We start from the raw sequence: 18641 nt of genomic DNA on the forward strand, positions 1-18641 counted from the left end.
GTGTATTTGAATGGACACATAATGACATGTGGCACTGCATATTTAATTACAAGTAGTATTTAATTCGGCAAATTGTTAAAAAAAATCTCAAAAGTTTGCTCGAGTAAATTGCTAAAAAAAAACTCAAAAGTTTTATAAAATTCTGGTCAATCTTGTAACTCTGAAAGATGGTTAATTATATCATAATCTTGATGTTTTTCTCAATTCTCACATAGTTTATGCTTTTGGTGAAATTACATATAATTTGGTAGATGGGAAAAATACATTGCGAACAAAACGATCGGGATACTTCATAATTTTGGAGTTACGGGATTAAGCAAAACTTCATAATTTTTTTATGCCACTTTATCACAAGTATTTAAATACGTACATTTGATGATGATGGTAATTCTGTGATTTAATAAGTGAGACATAGCTGGGATGATTAGGAGTTAGGACGTAATTTGTTTCAATAACACCAAACGAAAAAAGGCTTTTTTATATTTTATAAAATCCATACAATATAAATTACCCCTCAACTCCATTTCCGCAATCACCACCTCCAAACAAAAACACTAACTCTCGTCATATTATTCTTCAATTCAATTTTTATATATCTAGATATTAATTGAAAATGAGTCATAAAGCCAAAGCTATGCATTTGGTGTTGGAGTTATTGGTATGATTTAATTTAATTTGAATTTCTGTCACTTTGATTGTTTTCTAGCTGCTGGTGAAATATTTCTATGTTTTTTTAGGAAATGCTACAACTTATTTCATGTATACCAAATTGAATAGAGAAGCAAATGTTTAAATAATCATTAGTGAAAATTGTGATCCAACTTAGGAGAGGAAAAAACTTACTAAAAAAAATAAAAACTGACTAATTTTTATTAATAACCTAAAATGAAAAAAACTGAATGAACAAATATAGTCTGAATGCAACAAATAAAGGTACAAAAATGAAACCTATTTTACAGCCGACGGTAAATGGTTATATGACAAAATACTCTAACTTGACTTCCTTTCCCTGAATAGATAATTGGCATGGTGTGCACGACTTCATAAATAGTTTCTCTTTCTATTCGCCTATGGGATGTCGAGTCTTATATTTAGATTGAGTTATTGTTTTTTCTTAGATTTTTGTTATGATTTAAGTTTTTTATACTGAAAATAATAGAAATGGATTAGTATAATTTTTAATTATGGAATAAATATTAGTATAAAAGTATCCCCCTTTAAGAGAAGAAAAAGAATGGAGAAAGAATGAAACGCAAGAGACAATATTCAATCCGATCTAATACCATTTTGACGTCCGCAATAAAAGCCCTACCACACGGAGATCAAACAACTGTCTCTTCTCTTCTCTATTGCATCTCTCCCCTCTCTAAAAAGCCCACTCTATAAAACTGGTGTATTGGATTTGAAGGAGACTTTTTTGGCAGCTAAACGTACTTGCAAACTTAAACATACCTATCTGTATTATCGATTTTGTGTATTCGGAGGGAAGCTGAATTGATTTATTTGGTTAAGTGAACTCTTAAAAGAGTAAAGAAGTAGTGAGTGTTACTTAATCTCAATTTCGTGGATTTCAGTGACGCCAGCGTTGAAATTGGAATCCTACTTCGGTAAGTCGCTGCTTCATTGCCATGTTTGTTTTCTCGATTTGAATTTTTGTTTCCTATACAATTAGTGATCTGTTGGCTTTTTTGCATGCTCTAATATTGTAATGCGTTGGATCGAGTGATTTTTTTCTCTTCTGACTAGATTTTTAGGGTTGATGCGCTATCTTTTTCGCTGTAATTTATCATATGTTAGATTTAATTAGTAGTTCCTCAATACTTTCTTTTGCCCATATTTTTCCTTATTTGTTAATTGATTGAACTCCTTTGATGTAGTAATAATTAGATTTGTGCCGTTTACTTGCTATTTTAGGGATGCTGGTGAGTGACCTGACTTGAATTTACTGCATTTTGCAGGGTTTCATAGGAGTGGATGATAGAGTATGACTAAAATAGAAGAGGAGTATACTTAGAATGTCCGGCGACAAAGTTAGCCATTCCTAATTTATAGATTTTTAACATTTAGTTTTAATTATGAGAAGCAGCCCTCATGCATGAGGCTTATCCCTGCTCTTTTAGTTGTTCTTCATTTTTAGTTGGATAGTAGACAAACATGCTAACATTAGTCGATTGTATGTCTAAATAGTTAGCAAATTGAACTATCTTTCTGACGTTGTACTTGTTGTCGCACTTTACTGTTGCGAGTGCTATAAATGTTATTGAGGTGGTGTAAGCTTGGTGTCGATATCTTAAGAGTCTTGTAATTTGAATTGTGTTGATTTCAGCGGAAAATGGTGCCACAGGGGCCTCCAGCCCCACTTGGTGGAGGCCAGCCAGTTCCACCTTCTTTGTTAAGAGCAAATTCCGGGCTTTTGGGCAGTCAGGGGGGTGGCAATGGCATGCCTTCTCAAAATGCATTTCCATCTCTGGTGTCGCCCCGAAATCAGTTTAATAACATGAACCCGATTGGGAATGCTCCCAATGTATCTATGCTCCATCAGTCATTTGGAAATGGGGGCCCGCGTTCTGGCCCTGGTATCACCCAGAGAGGGCTTCTTGGTGATGGGGCAGAGTCTGATCCACTTTCTGGCATCGGAAACGGGATGGGATATAATCAGCCTTCCTCATCTTATATGTCTTCACCTATGGCGTTGAACCCAAATCCATCCGGTCAAGCTCAAGGCCAGCAGCAGTTCTCAAATAATTCAAGCGGCCAAATGTTGACAGACCAGCAACAAGCTCAGCAGCTTGATGCTCAGAATTTCCAACATAATCAGCAGCAGTTGCAGCAGTTTTCTGGTCCGAGCAGTACCCAACAACAGCAGCAGCAACAGCAATATCAAGGAATGCATGCTGGATTAGGAGGCGGTGGCCATCTTAAGTTAGAGCCTCAAGTAACTAATGAGCAAACACCACAGCAGTTACAAACTATGCGTAACCTTGGTCCTGTGAAATTGGAACCTCAGCAACTACACAATATGAGAGGCTTGGGTCCTGTCAAGATGGCACCCCAGCAGTCTGACTCGTCTCTGTTTATGCATCAGCAACAACAGCAGCATCACCTCCTGTCAAGACAGTCCTCTCAGGCAGGTGTGGCTGCACAGATTTTGCATCAACAGAGGCTTATGCAAATTCAGCAACATCAACTATTAAAATCCATGCCTCAACAAAGATCCCAGCTGCAATCTCAGTTTCAAAACCAGAATTTGCCTATTAGGTCCCCTGTAAAACCCGTCTATGAGCCTGGAACGTGTGCCAGAAGGCTAACTCATTATATGTACCAGCAGCAACATAGACCTGAAGTAAGACAATTTGACCGATTTAGTTATTTATTTGTTAAGAGAAAGACTTTATATAGTATTTAGGAATCTGGATTAGTTTGACAGAAGACTTGCTTCCCTTGTACTGTAGGACAACAGTATAGAGTTCTGGAGGAAATTTGTAGCTGAATATTTTGTACCTAATGCAAAGAAAAAATGGTGTGTCTCAATGTATGGAAGTGGTCGTCAAACTAATGGAGTTTTCCCTCAGGTCTGTTCGATTTTATACTTAATAATGCGACTTTGAGAGGGACTTCCCTTTTTCAGTTTATTCCATTTTTGGTACTATAATAACTATTGCAAACTTTCCAAAATCTTTTTATAGTTTTAGTAGGATTGAGCTATCATATTTAAAAAATTCCCCTCTGTTTGCGTATGTCTGATTTGCATACCAAAAGTTCAAGTTTTTACTTAATTGAATTCCTCACTTTTTAATTTTTATGCACTGAAATCGTAATATTTATCATATAATTTATAATTATGAAACATTTTAGAAAATTATCCAAAGATCATAGATATTGCTTTTGCAAAAGTAGTCTGTGTTATAACTCAGTTCTTGAAAGTGGTAGCAGACAAATATATTGTTGTTCTAATCCAGTGTTCTTGAGATTTGTTGTTAATGTACTTCATCTTTTAGCCATTACATGCAATTTAACATTGGTTTTGGTTGCAGGATATTTGGCATTGTGAAATCTGCAATCGCAGGCCTGGTCGTGGATTCGGTGTGTTTTCTTCATTGTTAGGCAATATTATGTTATAGTTTCATACTGTTTCTACAGTTGTTTGCTTGGTGTGGTGTTTGCTTCACTGATCTTTTACAGTAATCGTGATGTCATTGGCTCCAGCTTAGTGCTCCTTTAACTTCTTCAGAATGTCTAATGTACCCCTAACCTCACCTCCCAGACTCATGGAAAAATAGAACACAACTATCTAGATTCTTGAATCAGAAAATTGCTGTTATAGATTATACTATGTATCCATTTGTCAGTTGATGTTGTTTTCTACATCTGTCAGAGGCAACTGCTGAGGTACTGCCCAGACTCTTCAAAATAAAATATGAAAGCGGTACTTTAGAAGAACTCCTCTATGTCGACATGCCTCGGGAATATCAGAATTCATATGGCCAAATTGTTCTGGATTATGCAAAAGCGATACAGGAGAGCGTCTTTGAGCAGCTTCGTGTTGTTCGGGACGGTCAGCTTCGAATTGTTTTCTCTCCTGACCTTAAGGTTGCTCTACACACAAACAGCTACTGTCTTGTTGTTTTACCTTGAACTGCTATTTGTTTACTCTCTGTTCTCTCAACTAAATGGCAGATATGCTCGTGGGAGTTTTGTGCTCGACGTCATGAAGAGCTTATTCCTAGAAGATTGCTGATTCCCCAGGTTGGCTATATTACAGGCCATATTTGAACAAATTTATTACTATGATTACTAGCTTATTCTGAAATAGTCTGGTTAAGGCTGGATTCTTCATCCATCTGTCTTTCTATTCGCCGATATGCTAAACCACTGTCTTCACTTTTGACTGTAGTATGTATTGACTAGGTTGTTATTGAACTGCAGGTTAGTCAACTTGGTGCCGCTGCCCAAAAATGCCAGGCTGCTACCTCAAATACATCCTCCAGCTCATCTGTTTCTGAGCTACAAAATAACTGCAATACGTGAGTTGGAAATATTAATCTCCCAAATCTTGATATGCAATTATGCATGTATGTATTAACTGCAGCTTCACACATTTACTCCATGTGTTATTTTTGTATGTTCGGGTGGAAAAAGTGCTATTTTTTATTTATTATAGTATGTTTTTCTGTTGCATTGTATATAACATAAATGGCTGTATGCTGAAAACCGTAGCCTCTCCCAAACTCTCAATACTTAAAAAGTCATTTTACAGAGAGCTTCTTTAACTCTTAGGCGGCGGTCCATCTCATGTCAAATGTATTGCACCGTGGTTTATGATATGACTGGTTTCTTGATACTGCTATTTATTTGTAAATCCACTTTGCATTCCAGGTTTGTAGCTTCAGCTCGTCAGCTCGCTAAAGCATTGGAAGTTCCTCTAGTAAACGATTTAGGATATACCAAGAGATATGTGCGTTGCCTGCAGGTAATGTGGTTTTCTCTTTTATTCGTGTCTTGCTGGGCCTGATTGATGACGGTGATTGAATTTTGAGCACTCAATGAGATGCTTATGAAGTACTTAGATTTCATTGGCAAATTAGATTCCTACTTAGTTTGAAGTATAATAATCAGAAGCATATAGTTATCAATGGCTCAACATAAAAGGTGTAAGGCACAAGCAAACGCACTTGCCTTGAGAACTCCATTCTACTAACAAAGTATTATAATTAATAGCCTACTAATAATCCATGATAAGAATGTAAGCATGTTAGAACTATAAGTTCATTTTTGACGTAGATTTGCAGAAGTTGGTGAAGGTAAAACAAATTACCTGCATTTGATGCATGTAAGCATATGAGTTATAGTGTTACTCAGTTCATTCGAGAGCAATGAGGGAATGGCACAAGTGATTCCATCGATTCTATGGAATGTCGGAAACATGTTGATATAAAAGATAAATTCCGTTAATTCAAGATGAATACTGAAAAACACTACGAACAAAAATCGTTGATTATTAAAGAAGAATATCGAGAACAAGCAAAAAAAAACTTAAAAATTGTATTAATACCCCACCATCCAAATTTGATGTCCAACAAACCATATATAGGCTGCTATGAGGCCATAAACAAAAGATCTATTGGGAAACTAATGCATTAGGAATAAATCCTAAACCAAGCAATACACATAATTTTAGTAACAAGAATAAAATGATAATAAATTAAATTAACTAATTAATAATCTCATCTCCACCATTTTCCCTTGAATGAGTTGGATTCACCCTCAAATCTGACAAAATCTCATCTCTAGAACAAAGGTTCAAGTGCACCTCACATTATGATTTCCATTGTTAGTGCACGTGGACCAAAATAAATTGTGATGGTGAACATCGTCACCAATACTCAGGAGAGAAACATGTGCAATGCACCACTGAAGCATGTCCAACAAGTAACAGCACAACACAGGAGATAAAATCTAATCTTGCAACATAGATGTGCCATCATCGTAAATTGGAGGACACATGTAGTCAATTTTATCAACTGAGCATTATCTTTGTCCAAAAGTTGCAAAAAGATTTTTTTATCACGACTGTCTCCATGTTTCAATCATCCCAACGAATAGACAAAGGTGGAACGCAATGTTGTAGGTTGCGCTGACAGTGGCGAATTATTTCTTGATGCTTTACCCGCAATAGAACAAATATTGAGATAGGAAATCGACTGATATAGGAGATCACTGTGAGTGATGTGCGCAGGCTCTGGGGAGCCATTGCATAGGAGGATTGTACCAAGACTTTGGATGAATCAAATTACCTAATCACTATTCTCATCTCTATCAGTCTTCAAATAAGGGAAATATCGATAATTATATATAGACAAACATCCAAACTCTTCTGGCAGTCACATAAGTGCACGGCAATGAATTGCTACAGCTGTGGTTAATTTTCTTTTCTCACCCGTGGATGGCATCTGGTTGATGTTTTCTGATGGAATCACATTCGATGCTGGTGTGAAGTAACATCATTTCATTCGCTTGTTTGGCCCTTTAATGATCATTTGGCATATACTTATGTTTCTGATCACATTGCAGATATCAGAAGTGGTGAATAGCATGAAAGATCTGATAGATTATAGCTGCGGAACTGGAACAGGTCCTATGGGTAAGCTTGAATCTTAAATAATCTGCTAGTAAATCTGTAAAACTCTGTATTCAAGTCTACACATGAGGTTAGGTTTCCGTTTGTGCTATTTCTGAGTCACTTTCCGTTTCGTTAGTTAATGCAATGAAACCTTCCATTTCTGCTCGATTCTTAATATGCCTTAAATTTCCATCAGTTCTAAACTTTTTTGCAGTTAATCTGTCTCCAGAGTTATTATTATCTATCTTTTTCATTTTATACTACTTTCTTTCTTTGATTATTTATGAGCAAATTTTCGGTTTTCCAGAGAGCTTGACCAAATTTCCTCAAAGAACAAAAGCTGGGTTTCAAGGTCAACCTCAGCGAAACGAGGGTCAGCAGCAGGAGCAAACGATGGGCCAAAATGCAAGCAATCCTGGACAGGCTGCTGTTATGCAACTTGCTGCTGCTAGTAATGGCATGCCAAGTGTGAGTAACACTACAAACACAGGGCCCACAACTTCTACTAGCAACATTGCCGTGCTGCTTCACCAGAATTCGATCAACTCCCGACATCAAAACCCTGTTTCTAATGCAAACAGTCCCTATGGAGGAGGTAACAGTGCACAGATGCAATCCCCGGGCTCTTCAGTCACAATGCGGCAATCTCAGTCTGCTCCTTCCCCTTTCCAATCACCTGCGCCATCATCTTCTAATAACCCACAGCCATCTCCATATGGTGGTGGTTTATCAGGAGCTCCTGCAAACTCACCAAATGTTTCGATGCAACAACCTTCTCTATCTGGTGACGCAGATGCACATGATTCAAAAAGCTCTGTACAGAAAATTATACATGACATGATGATGTCTTCACAGCTCGGAGGGGCTGGCATGATGGGTACAGGATCAACGAGTGGTGACATGAAAAATGTTAATGGAATGTTGTCAGCAAACAACAGTGCTGCTATGAACGGCATCAACAGTTTAGCAGGTCATGGAGTAGCCGCTGGCAACCATTCGATGGGTGGTTTGGGATTTGGGAGCCTCAGCAATGGACATGGCCAATCCACATCGGCAAATGGGGTCCGATCAGCGGTTGGCAATAACACCATGCCCGTGAATGGGAGATTAGGTTTGCCAATGACACGGGAGCAGAGCTTGAGCCAACAAGAAGATTTAGGCAGCCAGCTGCATAATGGTATGGGGACAGTCAACGGGTTCCATGATCTTCAGTTTGACTGGAAATCATCTCCTTGATCGCTTCAACATTCATTTGGTATCGGTTGTTTATGCAGCTTAAAATCAAGTCCCTGGTGGTGTTGGGAAAGATGCATATGGGATTGATCTAACAACAGTCTATCCACCCTAAACTGTATTGAGGGGTACACTAAGAGCAACCTCAACTGACTTCGTAGCAGCTATCCTCTCAGCCCCTTGTGCTGTGCTACGGCTCGTCAACTGACTCTTGGCTGTGTGCGAGTGTATATAGTTTGGATTTCCATCTAAGCAAAGGTTATTGTAGAATTTCTCATCACAGTTTTCACCACCCATTTTTCATTTTTCTATACTCTTTATTTTACTAGTTGCAGAAAATGGCATGTTGTAGGTTATTTGAGTTGTAAGTTGTTAGGCAACACCCACCTCAAAATTGAAAGTAAAAACAGTTTGTGAGAAAAGTTTTGGGGGGTTCCTACCGTTATTCTCTTCACCTTCTTTGCTTAGTCATTGATCTCTTTTTTGGTTGCATTTGCATTTTGCACCTAGTTTAAACAATATATCCCATCCATCCAGCAATAAGAGTCTCATGCCACGGATTTTGAGAAATGTGAGTGGAGTGAGACTTCGATTGGCGGACGAACTAGAACTAAAATGGCAAAATGAGATCATATTAACGGACAGAGGGAGTATACAGTCGGAAACAGAGCAGATTATGGATAATAGCAGAATAGCAATGATTTCATAGGATCATACCCTCTATTTCAGAATACAGGAGTCGTAACATCAAGAAAGACACTTTGCATGCACTCTTAACAACAAATATGGTTCAACAACATAATCCATAGCAAGTCAGAATGAGTAGTCCTTGAGATCAGCTTTGGAGTCGACGATTTCCATGTCACCCATGCATTCTTCAGCACTAAGGGGAGGGAGCTGCCTCGTCTTCCGTCGCATGTTGTGCTTGTGCCATTCACTCTTGAAGTGCTCCCTATACTCCTTTGCATCACCAACAAAAGCATTGCAGGTGTTGCATTTTTGCTGTTTAACCTCTCCCTCTTCCGAAGAAATTGTTTGCTTCTGCAGTTTTTCGCTCAGTTTAATAACGGGGCGTTAGAGGCAACCTGTGAGCCTGATGATTCCTCCTCCAGATCATCATAGTGATCGACATGTGTATCACTATCCATATGCACATTCACTGCAAGAATGTCCAGTCTTCCCTGCAGACTCCTCACTAAAGCATCACATTCGCGGAAAAGACCTGGTTCCAGTTCACAAATCTGCCACCGAGAAGAATTAGATTTATTTAGTTGTCCATGCCAAACAAAAAGCACAAAAATATTACCAATTCACAGTCGTGTGCATCCATACGATATCTAGAATCTTGAATATTCCATACTCGAGCTTTCAGTTACATTATTTTTGACATTATGCTAAGAGAATCATCGATGTTCCTACTATATCTAATCCACCTCAAAAACATAGGTAACATACAGTGGAAAACAACATTCAATTTTTCACATGGCTTTGATAGAGGAAAGTGGTTGTAGGTTTAGATATAAGACTTACAACCGACAGCTGACTTCCTGATTCTTCTCTTGAAACAATGGTAGAATTCCAACCATTGTTCTTTTCCAGAAGCGATGGCATGTTCTGTTCTGGTACAGTTAATCACAGTCTCATGGGTGATCGTTTGATAGGATACTGCTTTTGAAGTTCACGTATGACTTCTAATGCCTGTAAAACATTTGGAACTGTGTTATGCATATGACAACCTGGTAGTGTAAAAAATGAAAGAGACCGCCAGACAAGAAAAAGAAAATAAGGATACACAGGGGTAGGATGTAGTAGAATTCAAAGGAAATGGAAGCATGGTGCAACAAAAAAACAAACTAATAGTGCACCTGTTTCTTGGAGCTGCTATTTGGTTCCACAGCAAAATTTATGTCATGCATTAGCCGCTCGATCATGCTTATGGTGTAAGGTCGTTTAGTTTCAGGGTTATACGTCTTCTGCATAACTACTAGATAATTGGGACTCCCTCTCCTTCCCTGCAACTTGCAGCTCTCCTTTCTCCAATATCTGCAGTAGAAACATAATCAATATAAACGGAAACCCTTCAACAACTAAAACCAGCACACAAAAGATTGTGAATCATGTTTGTTCTATTGCACAAAACCCACATGGATTCCATAATTGCATCAATCCACTATTGTGTTCAACTTCAGCATCACTCCTTTAATTCATGATTCACAATAGGCTGAATACCACCTTTTCCTATAATTTTTGATCTTGCTAACTAGAAGTTCAATACGAGTAATATTGCTTATTCGTTTATGCAATAATCACTCGATCAACTAATAGAGTCAACAGTCTCATCCTAACCTAGTCATCTTTACTACTAGTATCACTAAATTACAGTTTATTTTGTTTAATCTATAATCTATAAGATATTACAACTGTGCTACATATCAGTCATAGTTAGCAAAGTGAATCGATGTGTAATTCCTATCAAGAAACACATACACGCACAAGCAAACTTTAGATTGATCATCTGTCCCAAATGCCTGGACTAAATCTTTCGACTTAGCTAGAACACCTTTCGAAACATCAACAGTAAAAACAAAATACATAAAAGAGAATGATGGAAGAGAGTTTTGTGTTTGAGATGTTTTGACAAGATTCAAAACCTATCATTACAAATATGCCATCAAACTCATCAGGTCCACGCCGAGCTGAGGATCAACATCTTGTCCTCCCACCCGAAATGGAGCGTCCCCGTCTCTTGCTTAACCTTGTACCGGTCCGAGTATTGTTTTATGAGCTTCTGGATCTCACCGTACACGTTCCCACTGATCGGCCGCGGGTTGAAACCAGCCATGCTCATCCTCGCTTTCCATTTCCCGGCAACTTCATACCGCTCTATCCTCTCTTCTCCTTCACATGCAACGACGTTGATGATATCACGAGCCAGGCAGTGCTTCTCCACGTTTATCCGGTCCTGGTTGTCCCTTCCGAGAGTAGCGTCCAGAGATGCAAACACCGCAGAGTAGTAATTATACGCCTCAGCGAATCTCAGCAAGAATGGGCTGGTGTTCGTGTTCACATCCTGCTCGACTAGAGTGACAAGCTTCGGTCTCAAGCTCTTAACCATCCGGAGCAGCTGGTCTCGGAGGTTTGTAGTTGACACACTCTCGTCAGGCAGGTGGTGGAGCTGAAAGGCAAAGTTCACGACCAATGCTTCGCCTGGCTGGCAGCCAAGCATTGATGGGGAAACCAGAGCCGTCTCTGCAGCCACAGCGTGGAACTCGAACGAGAGCTGCAAGTCTTTGGCGTGCTGCACGAGCCTCTCCCCTATTATATTCAGCCCTCCTACGCTGCGCTGGACTGATTCTGGGTCGTCCACGCCCGTTAATCGCACATGAGGCCGTTTACCAGGAGTCTCGGCCAGTGTCTGCAGCAGTGTATAATACTGACTCCCTTGGTTGATATCAAAGTCGATAATGTGGACTCGCGTCTCGTATCTACACGTCTCCAGTATCGCTCCGTTTGCAGCCATGAACCCGAATCTGAAGCACGGGCACGCCTCAAAGAGGACTTGCATTGCAGAGAGCCGGTCAGATGAGGGCGGGCTTTTGCATTTCAAAGCTTTGTAAATACCTCTTCCAGATGTGGCCATTCGGGCCACCAGTGCCTCCACCATGTAAGCTGCAATCCGATCAGACGGTTCTCCCTGGATAGAGACCCTCTGCCGGAGAACATCTATCATCTGTGACGCCTCATGGCAGTACCCGTTCTGGATTGCAGCAGCACACTCAAAAAGCAAGCTCTTCGGAGTAGTGAATGATAACTCCCTAGGGGTACTTATGATGCTAAGAACGGAATCTGAAGACGAAGATTCCATCGTTGAGTCGTGATGTAAGGCATAACATGTGGTGTCGGACAACCCGCCTTCGATTTCCATACTCTGGTTGTCATCATTGGCAGCATTATCATCAAGAAGCACCTTCTCGAGTTCTTGAAGCTTTAGTTTCATCTTGTCACTGTCGTAGCCAACCACGTCATGACTTTGACTATCCAATTCGTATTCAAGTTCAACACTCGAAGATTGAGTAGTACACGTAGCATCCGAGCCAAACATGGAAATTGATGTTTCAGAGGTGATATCCGCATCCTTCACTGAGCAACACCCGTGGCTTCCCATAACTGCAGCAGCTCTTACTAAAGGCATCCTTAACTTCAAGATTGTTGTTGAAGAAGCAAAACAGTATTCAAGAACAAAACACCTGACAGAGGACAGACCACCGGCACCAATAAGTTGGTAGATCTTCGTTCCAATAACTTAAATCCTCATGTTCAATAACTGGCAAGATCTTGTTAGTTCCTTTATTTGGAGGAGAAAAGAAAAGGAAGAACAAGTTAGCTGAATAGAACCAAGCATCATTGTACATCTAAACATCTATTATAGATTCAAAAGAGGACTAGGGGTGATCGTCCCACTTTGTTTTCGACCTAAAGAAGTAGCTACGCTTCGACAAAGCTCAAGCATGATGAATATGTATGTAGCAAGGTGAGGAAAATAGACTATAGATTGGCTAAGACATGATTTCTCTTCCCTCTCCATACACATTCTTCAACTATGGTTTACTCAGTTATGGAAATCTTGAGAAGTCTAGACATTTTCGTGCTACAGTCTACACAGTTTCTTTCCAGCAAGTAGATCAATTCATCTATCCTAAAACAATATTTAAAAGAAGGATTGACAATAATCTAGGTTTACAAAGGGATTAAGCAAAACAATGTCAAATTACTGCATAAATCATAATTCATGCTTCTAAGCTTGTTTTTCGATATGTTGCCACAACTTCTATCACTCCCCATAACTAACCATTGAACCCTGAGAAGGAAAACTCATATGCTAAGATAAACAGCACACAAAAAGCTGTCAAAAATTCTTCACAGCACATAATGAAAGAACCTTTTTCCTTTCCTTGCTTTAATTAACAAAAAAAATCCCCACCATTTCTTATCCACAAACAGAATCTCAAAGCTCAGCCTAAAACAACGATTACCTCAAATTTACCTCCATCCACATAAATCAGAAACAAAAGATTAATTCATTTCACCTGCTAAATCAAGAAAAGCCCACAAATCAAATCAGCATAAAAAATCTGCAAATTTAAGAAACAGATAAATTCAAATTGGGTTTGAGGGGAAGACAGCTTCTGGGGTTTTGACCACTGATAAGTTGTGAGGCAATACAAATATATAATCTTGGGGTGATATGTTTTTACATTATAAAATTTGCAGTTTGTCAGAACAAATCAAAAGTCCAATTTAGTACTCCTACTAAAGATTGAAACTTTACAATCAAGAATTTGTAACAACTCTTCAAAAAGAGGATTATGCCACTCCAAACCTCCCTGAAAGATTGTTTTTTTTTTCAAAATCAAGGCAGAACATTCAAATGCAAAAGTTAAAAGTATGCTGAAAATAAAAGAAAGCAAATGAGAACTTACCTCCACTATTCCATCTCCTTTTCAGAACCTTCCATTAATTTAAATTAAAAAAAGAGTAAAGGCCAAAATTGGTCCTGAACATATAGCCATTTTACGATTTTGGTCCTAAACATTATCTTTTGGATTTTTTGGTCCTGCACATATGGACATTTGATCATTTTGGTCCTCCGTCAATATTTCCGTTAAAAACTAACGGTCAACATTATCTTTTGGATTTTTTGGTCCTGCACATATGGACATTTGATCATTTTGGTCCTGCACATATGGAATTTTGATCATTTTGGTCCTCCGTCAACATTTTCGTTAAAAACTAACGGTCAACGGCCGATTTTTGACTAAAACAATGGGTTGGGTCGGGTCGTGTTTGGGTCGGGTTTGGGTTATACGTTAAGAAAAAAATAATATTTTCTTAAAATCTAAGCATAATATTTTCATTAAAATCTAAGCATAATATTCTTAAAAAATTAATTAATATTTTTTAATTAATAAAATTAAAGTATAGTATTTTTTAATTAATTTTTTCATGAATTTGAAGAAAATATTATGCTTAGATTTTATTAAAAATAATTTTTTAATTATTTAATTTTATTATATAGATTTAATATTAATATACTTTAATTTTATTATTTTGATTAAAAAATGATTATTTTAATTTGGTAATTTTTTATTTTATTGTGTAATATCATGTTTAAATCGTATAATAACATCATGTTTTAGTCGTTATAATATTTTTAATCAACAAAAATAACTAAAAATTAAATTTTTATAATTTTTTAATTAATAAAAAATAATTATTTTTTTTCTTAACGTGTAACCCAAACCCGACCCAAACACGACCCGACCCAATCCATTGTTTTAGTCAAAAATCGGCCGTTGACCGTTAGTTTTTAACGAAAATGTTGACGGAGGACCAAAATGATCAAAATTCCATATGTGCAGGACCAAAATGATCAAATATCCATATGTGCAGGACCAAAAAATCCAAAAGATAATGTTGACCGTTAGTTTTTAACGAAAATGTTGACGGGGGACCAAAATGATCAAATTTCCATATGTGCAGGACCAAAATGATCAAATGTCCATATGTGCAGGACCAAAAAATATAAAAGATAATGTTTAGGACCAAAATCGTAAAATGGCTATATGTTCAGGACCAATTTTGGCCTTTACTCTTAAAAAAATTCCTTTGTTAGTACTCCTAAGGGCATCCGCAACGCGTGCCTTCACGGTGCCGCGTTCTGTGTCTGCGGAACGAAATCACGGAGACACGCGTTGCAGCCGCCCGTGTCGTGCCCATGCCGTGCCGTGAGTCGTAGCCGCGAGACGCGGCACGACACGTCTCGCCACGCGCCGAGGCGACGTGGCGAGCTCCCAGGCCATGCGTGACGCCCACTCTCCGGCCCGCGAGTAGGCGTCGTCACAGTGACGCAATAATTCATTTTTTTAAAAAAAAATAAATTTTAAAAAAAATATTTTTTATTTATAAAAATTGATTTTTTATATTTAAAAACAATTTTTACAAATAAACGAATACAAAAAATTTGTAATAGCCCATATATATTTGATGGGCTTGCGAATTTATGAAACTCATTCTTGGTTGTTTCTCTTTTATAGAGACATCCTTGAATGTTTTATGTTCCACTTTCGATGTGGACAAACTCATTCTTGGTTGTTTCTCTTTTATAGAGACATCCTTGAATGTTTTATGTTCCACTTTCGATGTGGGACAAACTCACTATTGGTTGTTTCTCTTTTATAGAGACATCCTTGAATGTTTTATATTCCACTTTCGATGTGGGACAAACTCATTCTTGATTGTTTCTCTTTTATAGAGACGTCCTTGAATGTTTTATGTTCCACTTTCGATGTGGGACAAACTCACTCTTGGTTGTTTCTCTTTTATAGAGACATCCTTGAATGTTTTATGTTCCACTTTCGATGTGAGACAAACTCATTCTTGGTTGTTTCTCTTTTATAGAGACATCCTTGAATGTTTTATGTTTCACTTTCGATGTGGGACAAACTCATTTTTGGTTGTTTCTCTTTTATAAAGACATCTTTGAATGTTTTATGTTCAACTTTCGATGTGAGATTTTAATTATGTCTTTTTCTATTTTTTTAAATTATGTCATTTTTATTTTTTTAGGATTTTAATTATGTCTTTTTCTATTTTTTTGAATTTTAAGTTGTAATGTTATTTTAATTTTATGAAATGTGTTTGTTTTAATTGAATTGGGTTGGAAATAAAAATAAAAAATGAAATTGAATGAATAGTAATTTAATGAACGGTTAAGGAACGGATAAGGAACGGAGGGTTGCAGGTTCCGTTCCTTAGTTAAGGAATGAAGTAAAAAAGTACAGTGGGGTCCGCAAATAGTAGTTTAAGGAACGGTATAGCAACAACGTTGTGGATGACCTAATTGTTATGCTTTTGCCCTCTATCCTTTGTTTTAATACCTCTATCCTTTGTTTTAATCTCTGACTTAGACTCATTCATTTGTTGGATTAATAAAGGGTCTATTGTGCGTATATATTTATGTCATGTTTTGTGTTTTTGGGTGTTTTATGATGATTTTTTTTATATTTCGGCAATCGTCAGCTTAACTAACCTACTACAGGTAAACCCATAAAACGTAAAATAATCCAGCTGAACAAAAATAAAACATAAAAAAAAGTTAAGAAGATAAAATCTACAGATTATCATAATTAGACTGACAAAAGACAATTTATTGTATAATTTCCTAAAAGAATCTTATAATTTATTTGTTATTAATCCACTAGTGCTTAAGTTCGGTATTATCTACAAGGCAGAGGACTCATGTAGACGTGTCATATTCTATAGGTGGGGAAAAGACAATTGGGAATAGACAGATTTAATTAATTTGAGTATTTATTAGATGTTTTTTTGTGTCTATTTTCTTTTATAATTTTCCTTTTTCCCGTTATTTAATGTTGAGGCTGAGTGATTGATCTTATTCTCAATCGCATTTTAAATTAGACAAATTAGTAATATTTTTTTAAATTCAATTGATTCTTCAAATCTTGATGTTATATATTTTATTATTATAATATAATTTTGTAGTAATATCAGATTCAATACTAAAAAATAATATTGCACGCAGTGCAAATAGTTTCAAATAATATAGATCAAAAAGGTGAAATTGAGAATAAATAAAAATGTCCATTTCACTTTTGGGACATTTTCAGGAGAAATTGTCCATGAAAAATGCACAATGATCGCCGATGAAATAAACTCATAGTTCAGTGACTAGTGGAGATATTTTTAAAATAAAAAAACTACTGGTGAAATAACCCTTAGTTCATGAGCTAGTTTACTCAATTTTAAAAACATAACATTAGGTAAGATTGGCGTTTGATAAATTAAATGATTAACATACAAGTAAAAGACTACTATAAATATTTATATTGCTGCCACATTCCACCATTGTTGCCTCGTCCCCACCCCTCTTTGGCGCCACAGATACCAACTCAAAAGAAAAAGGCATCACACACACTGAAATTAAAGTCTAAAGGACCCCTATAATTGCATCACACGTTTGTCCATGAAACGTGTATGCCACTTTTTTTCCCTAGAAATATTACTTTTATTTATATAATTGCAGTAAATGAATTTTTTGATGCTTTGATTACATAAATTGTGTAAATCTTGTCCTTTTTAAGCTTTACTTAAATAAATTGTAAATAAACGTGTATGCCACTTTTTATCTTTAGCTAATCAATAGTGTAACATACTAGTTTAATTGGTAAATCATTATAGGTCGAGATTCAAGTCGCAATATGTCATGTCATTTTATTTTATTAAATCTGCTAGCTGAAGGAATTCTGCCCGTAAATCCTTGATGGGCTGAATTACATAAATGGGGTGAAAAGCCCATTGTTATTTAGGACTATTGATGTATCTTATAAGTAATAGATAAAGCAGGTTGGTAACGAGCAATGATATAGGGTAAGTGCCTATTAAGTATATAATTAGAGAATAAATTCCAGTCACAAGATGAAAAAATCAAGGGCTGGTATTTAGCTGTGATTTTCAAAATTGAAGCAGAATTAGTTCACTATGTGAATGATTCGGTTCAGAATAAGAAGGCGGGGGCAAAATAGACTTTTCAATGATTTAAATGAAATATGGTTCAATTTGCTTCCCCATTTCCAGATTTTGTTTTCGTTCTCACTCTGATTCTCTCCAAAGTGATGGGATTTCCTCTTCAATTCTGCGATTTCTTCCTCATTCCATAGCTAGGGTTTAGTCGATTTTTCATATTTTCCCACAATAAGGAAGAGAGTCACGAAGAAGAGGGGAAAACTAAATGTAATTTGTAATTTTTTTATTTGTTGAATTTGTTTTCAACTTTCTGTATATTTTGTTATTTGTTATCGATTTGCTACATCAGGTTCTTGATTTGTTGAATCTGGTTCAAAAATTCATTTGTTTTCTATTTGTTGAATCTGTTTCTGCATAAACTAATGAAAAAAGGAGTGAATTATTGGTTCACTCTGTAGAAACTAATGAAAAAAGGACAAAACTGAAGATATGTTGTAATTTTCACTTCAATTGTTTCTCGATTTGGTTCATTCTACGTGAATGAATTGGTGTTGTGTACAAGTGAACTATATTGATTTTTCATCTCAGTGAAGTAAAAACGTGCTTAGAGTAAGTATTTCATGGTTAGAGTGAAGTGTTTGTGATCCATGTTATTAGTGATCTATTTTTTCATCTCAGTGTAGTAAAATGCGCTTAAAGTGAAGTATTCCATGGTTAGAGTGAAGTGTTTGTGATCCATGCTTAT

General features: G+C 36.9%; 2 protein-coding genes and 1 pseudogene across 3 annotated transcripts; 1 reads left to right on the forward strand and 2 right to left on the reverse strand.

The window, feature by feature from the left end:
* Positions 1-1283: 1283 nt before the first annotated feature.
* LOC121785851 (transcriptional corepressor SEUSS-like) lies at positions 1284-8807 on the forward strand. 2 transcript variants are annotated; one of them, XM_042184329.1, is made up of 12 exons: positions 1284-1607; positions 1959-2030; positions 2327-3343; positions 3453-3572; positions 4035-4083; positions 4376-4590; positions 4678-4746; positions 4927-5024; positions 5377-5470; positions 7072-7141; positions 7428-8297; positions 8395-8807. In XM_042184329.1, the coding sequence occupies exons 2-12, from the start codon at positions 2016-2018 to the stop codon at positions 8397-8399; spliced, it is 2622 nt and encodes an 873-aa protein (XP_042040263.1). In that variant the 5' UTR covers positions 1284-1607; positions 1959-2015; the 3' UTR covers positions 8400-8807. The 2 variants fall into 2 exon arrangements, with proteins under 2 accessions (XP_042040263.1, XP_042040256.1); XM_042184322.1 differs by having other exon boundaries at positions 1285-1607; positions 7428-8807.
* A 220-nt stretch (positions 8808-9027) lies between these two features.
* LOC121772288 lies at positions 9028-10947 on the reverse strand (annotated as a pseudogene).
* LOC121785866 (scarecrow-like protein 1) lies at positions 10838-13816 on the reverse strand. Its single transcript, XM_042184340.1, has 2 exons — positions 13387-13816; positions 10838-12600 (listed from the first exon to the last, which is right to left on the reverse strand). The coding sequence occupies exons 1-2, from the start codon at positions 13407-13409 to the stop codon at positions 11034-11036; spliced, it is 1590 nt and encodes a 529-aa protein (XP_042040274.1). The 5' UTR covers positions 13410-13816; the 3' UTR covers positions 10838-11033.
* Between the last annotated feature and the right edge of the window lie 4825 nt (positions 13817-18641).

The sequence above is a fragment of the Salvia splendens genome, chromosome 2 (assembly GCF_004379255.2).
Source record: "Salvia splendens isolate huo1 chromosome 2, SspV2, whole genome shotgun sequence".
Lineage (NCBI taxonomy): Eukaryota > Viridiplantae > Streptophyta > Magnoliopsida > Lamiales > Lamiaceae > Salvia > Salvia splendens.

Excerpts from the sequence above, each read along its gene's own strand:
- LOC121785851 (XM_042184322.1), top strand. Across the intron at positions 4,084-4,375 it reads CAGGCCTGGTCGTGGATTCG|AGGCAACTGCTGAGGTACTG; the intron begins GTGTGTTTTCTT and ends TACATCTGTCAG. Across the intron at positions 4,747-4,926 it reads GAAGATTGCTGATTCCCCAG|GTTAGTCAACTTGGTGCCGC; the intron begins GTTGGCTATATT and ends ATTGAACTGCAG.
- LOC121785866 (XM_042184340.1), bottom strand. The coding sequence starts at position 13,409 with ATGTGGATGGAGGTAAATTTGAG. Across the intron at positions 12,601-13,386 it reads TGGATGGAGGTAAATTTGAG|GTGTTTTGTTCTTGAATACT; the intron begins GTAATCGTTGTT and ends GTCCTCTGTCAG.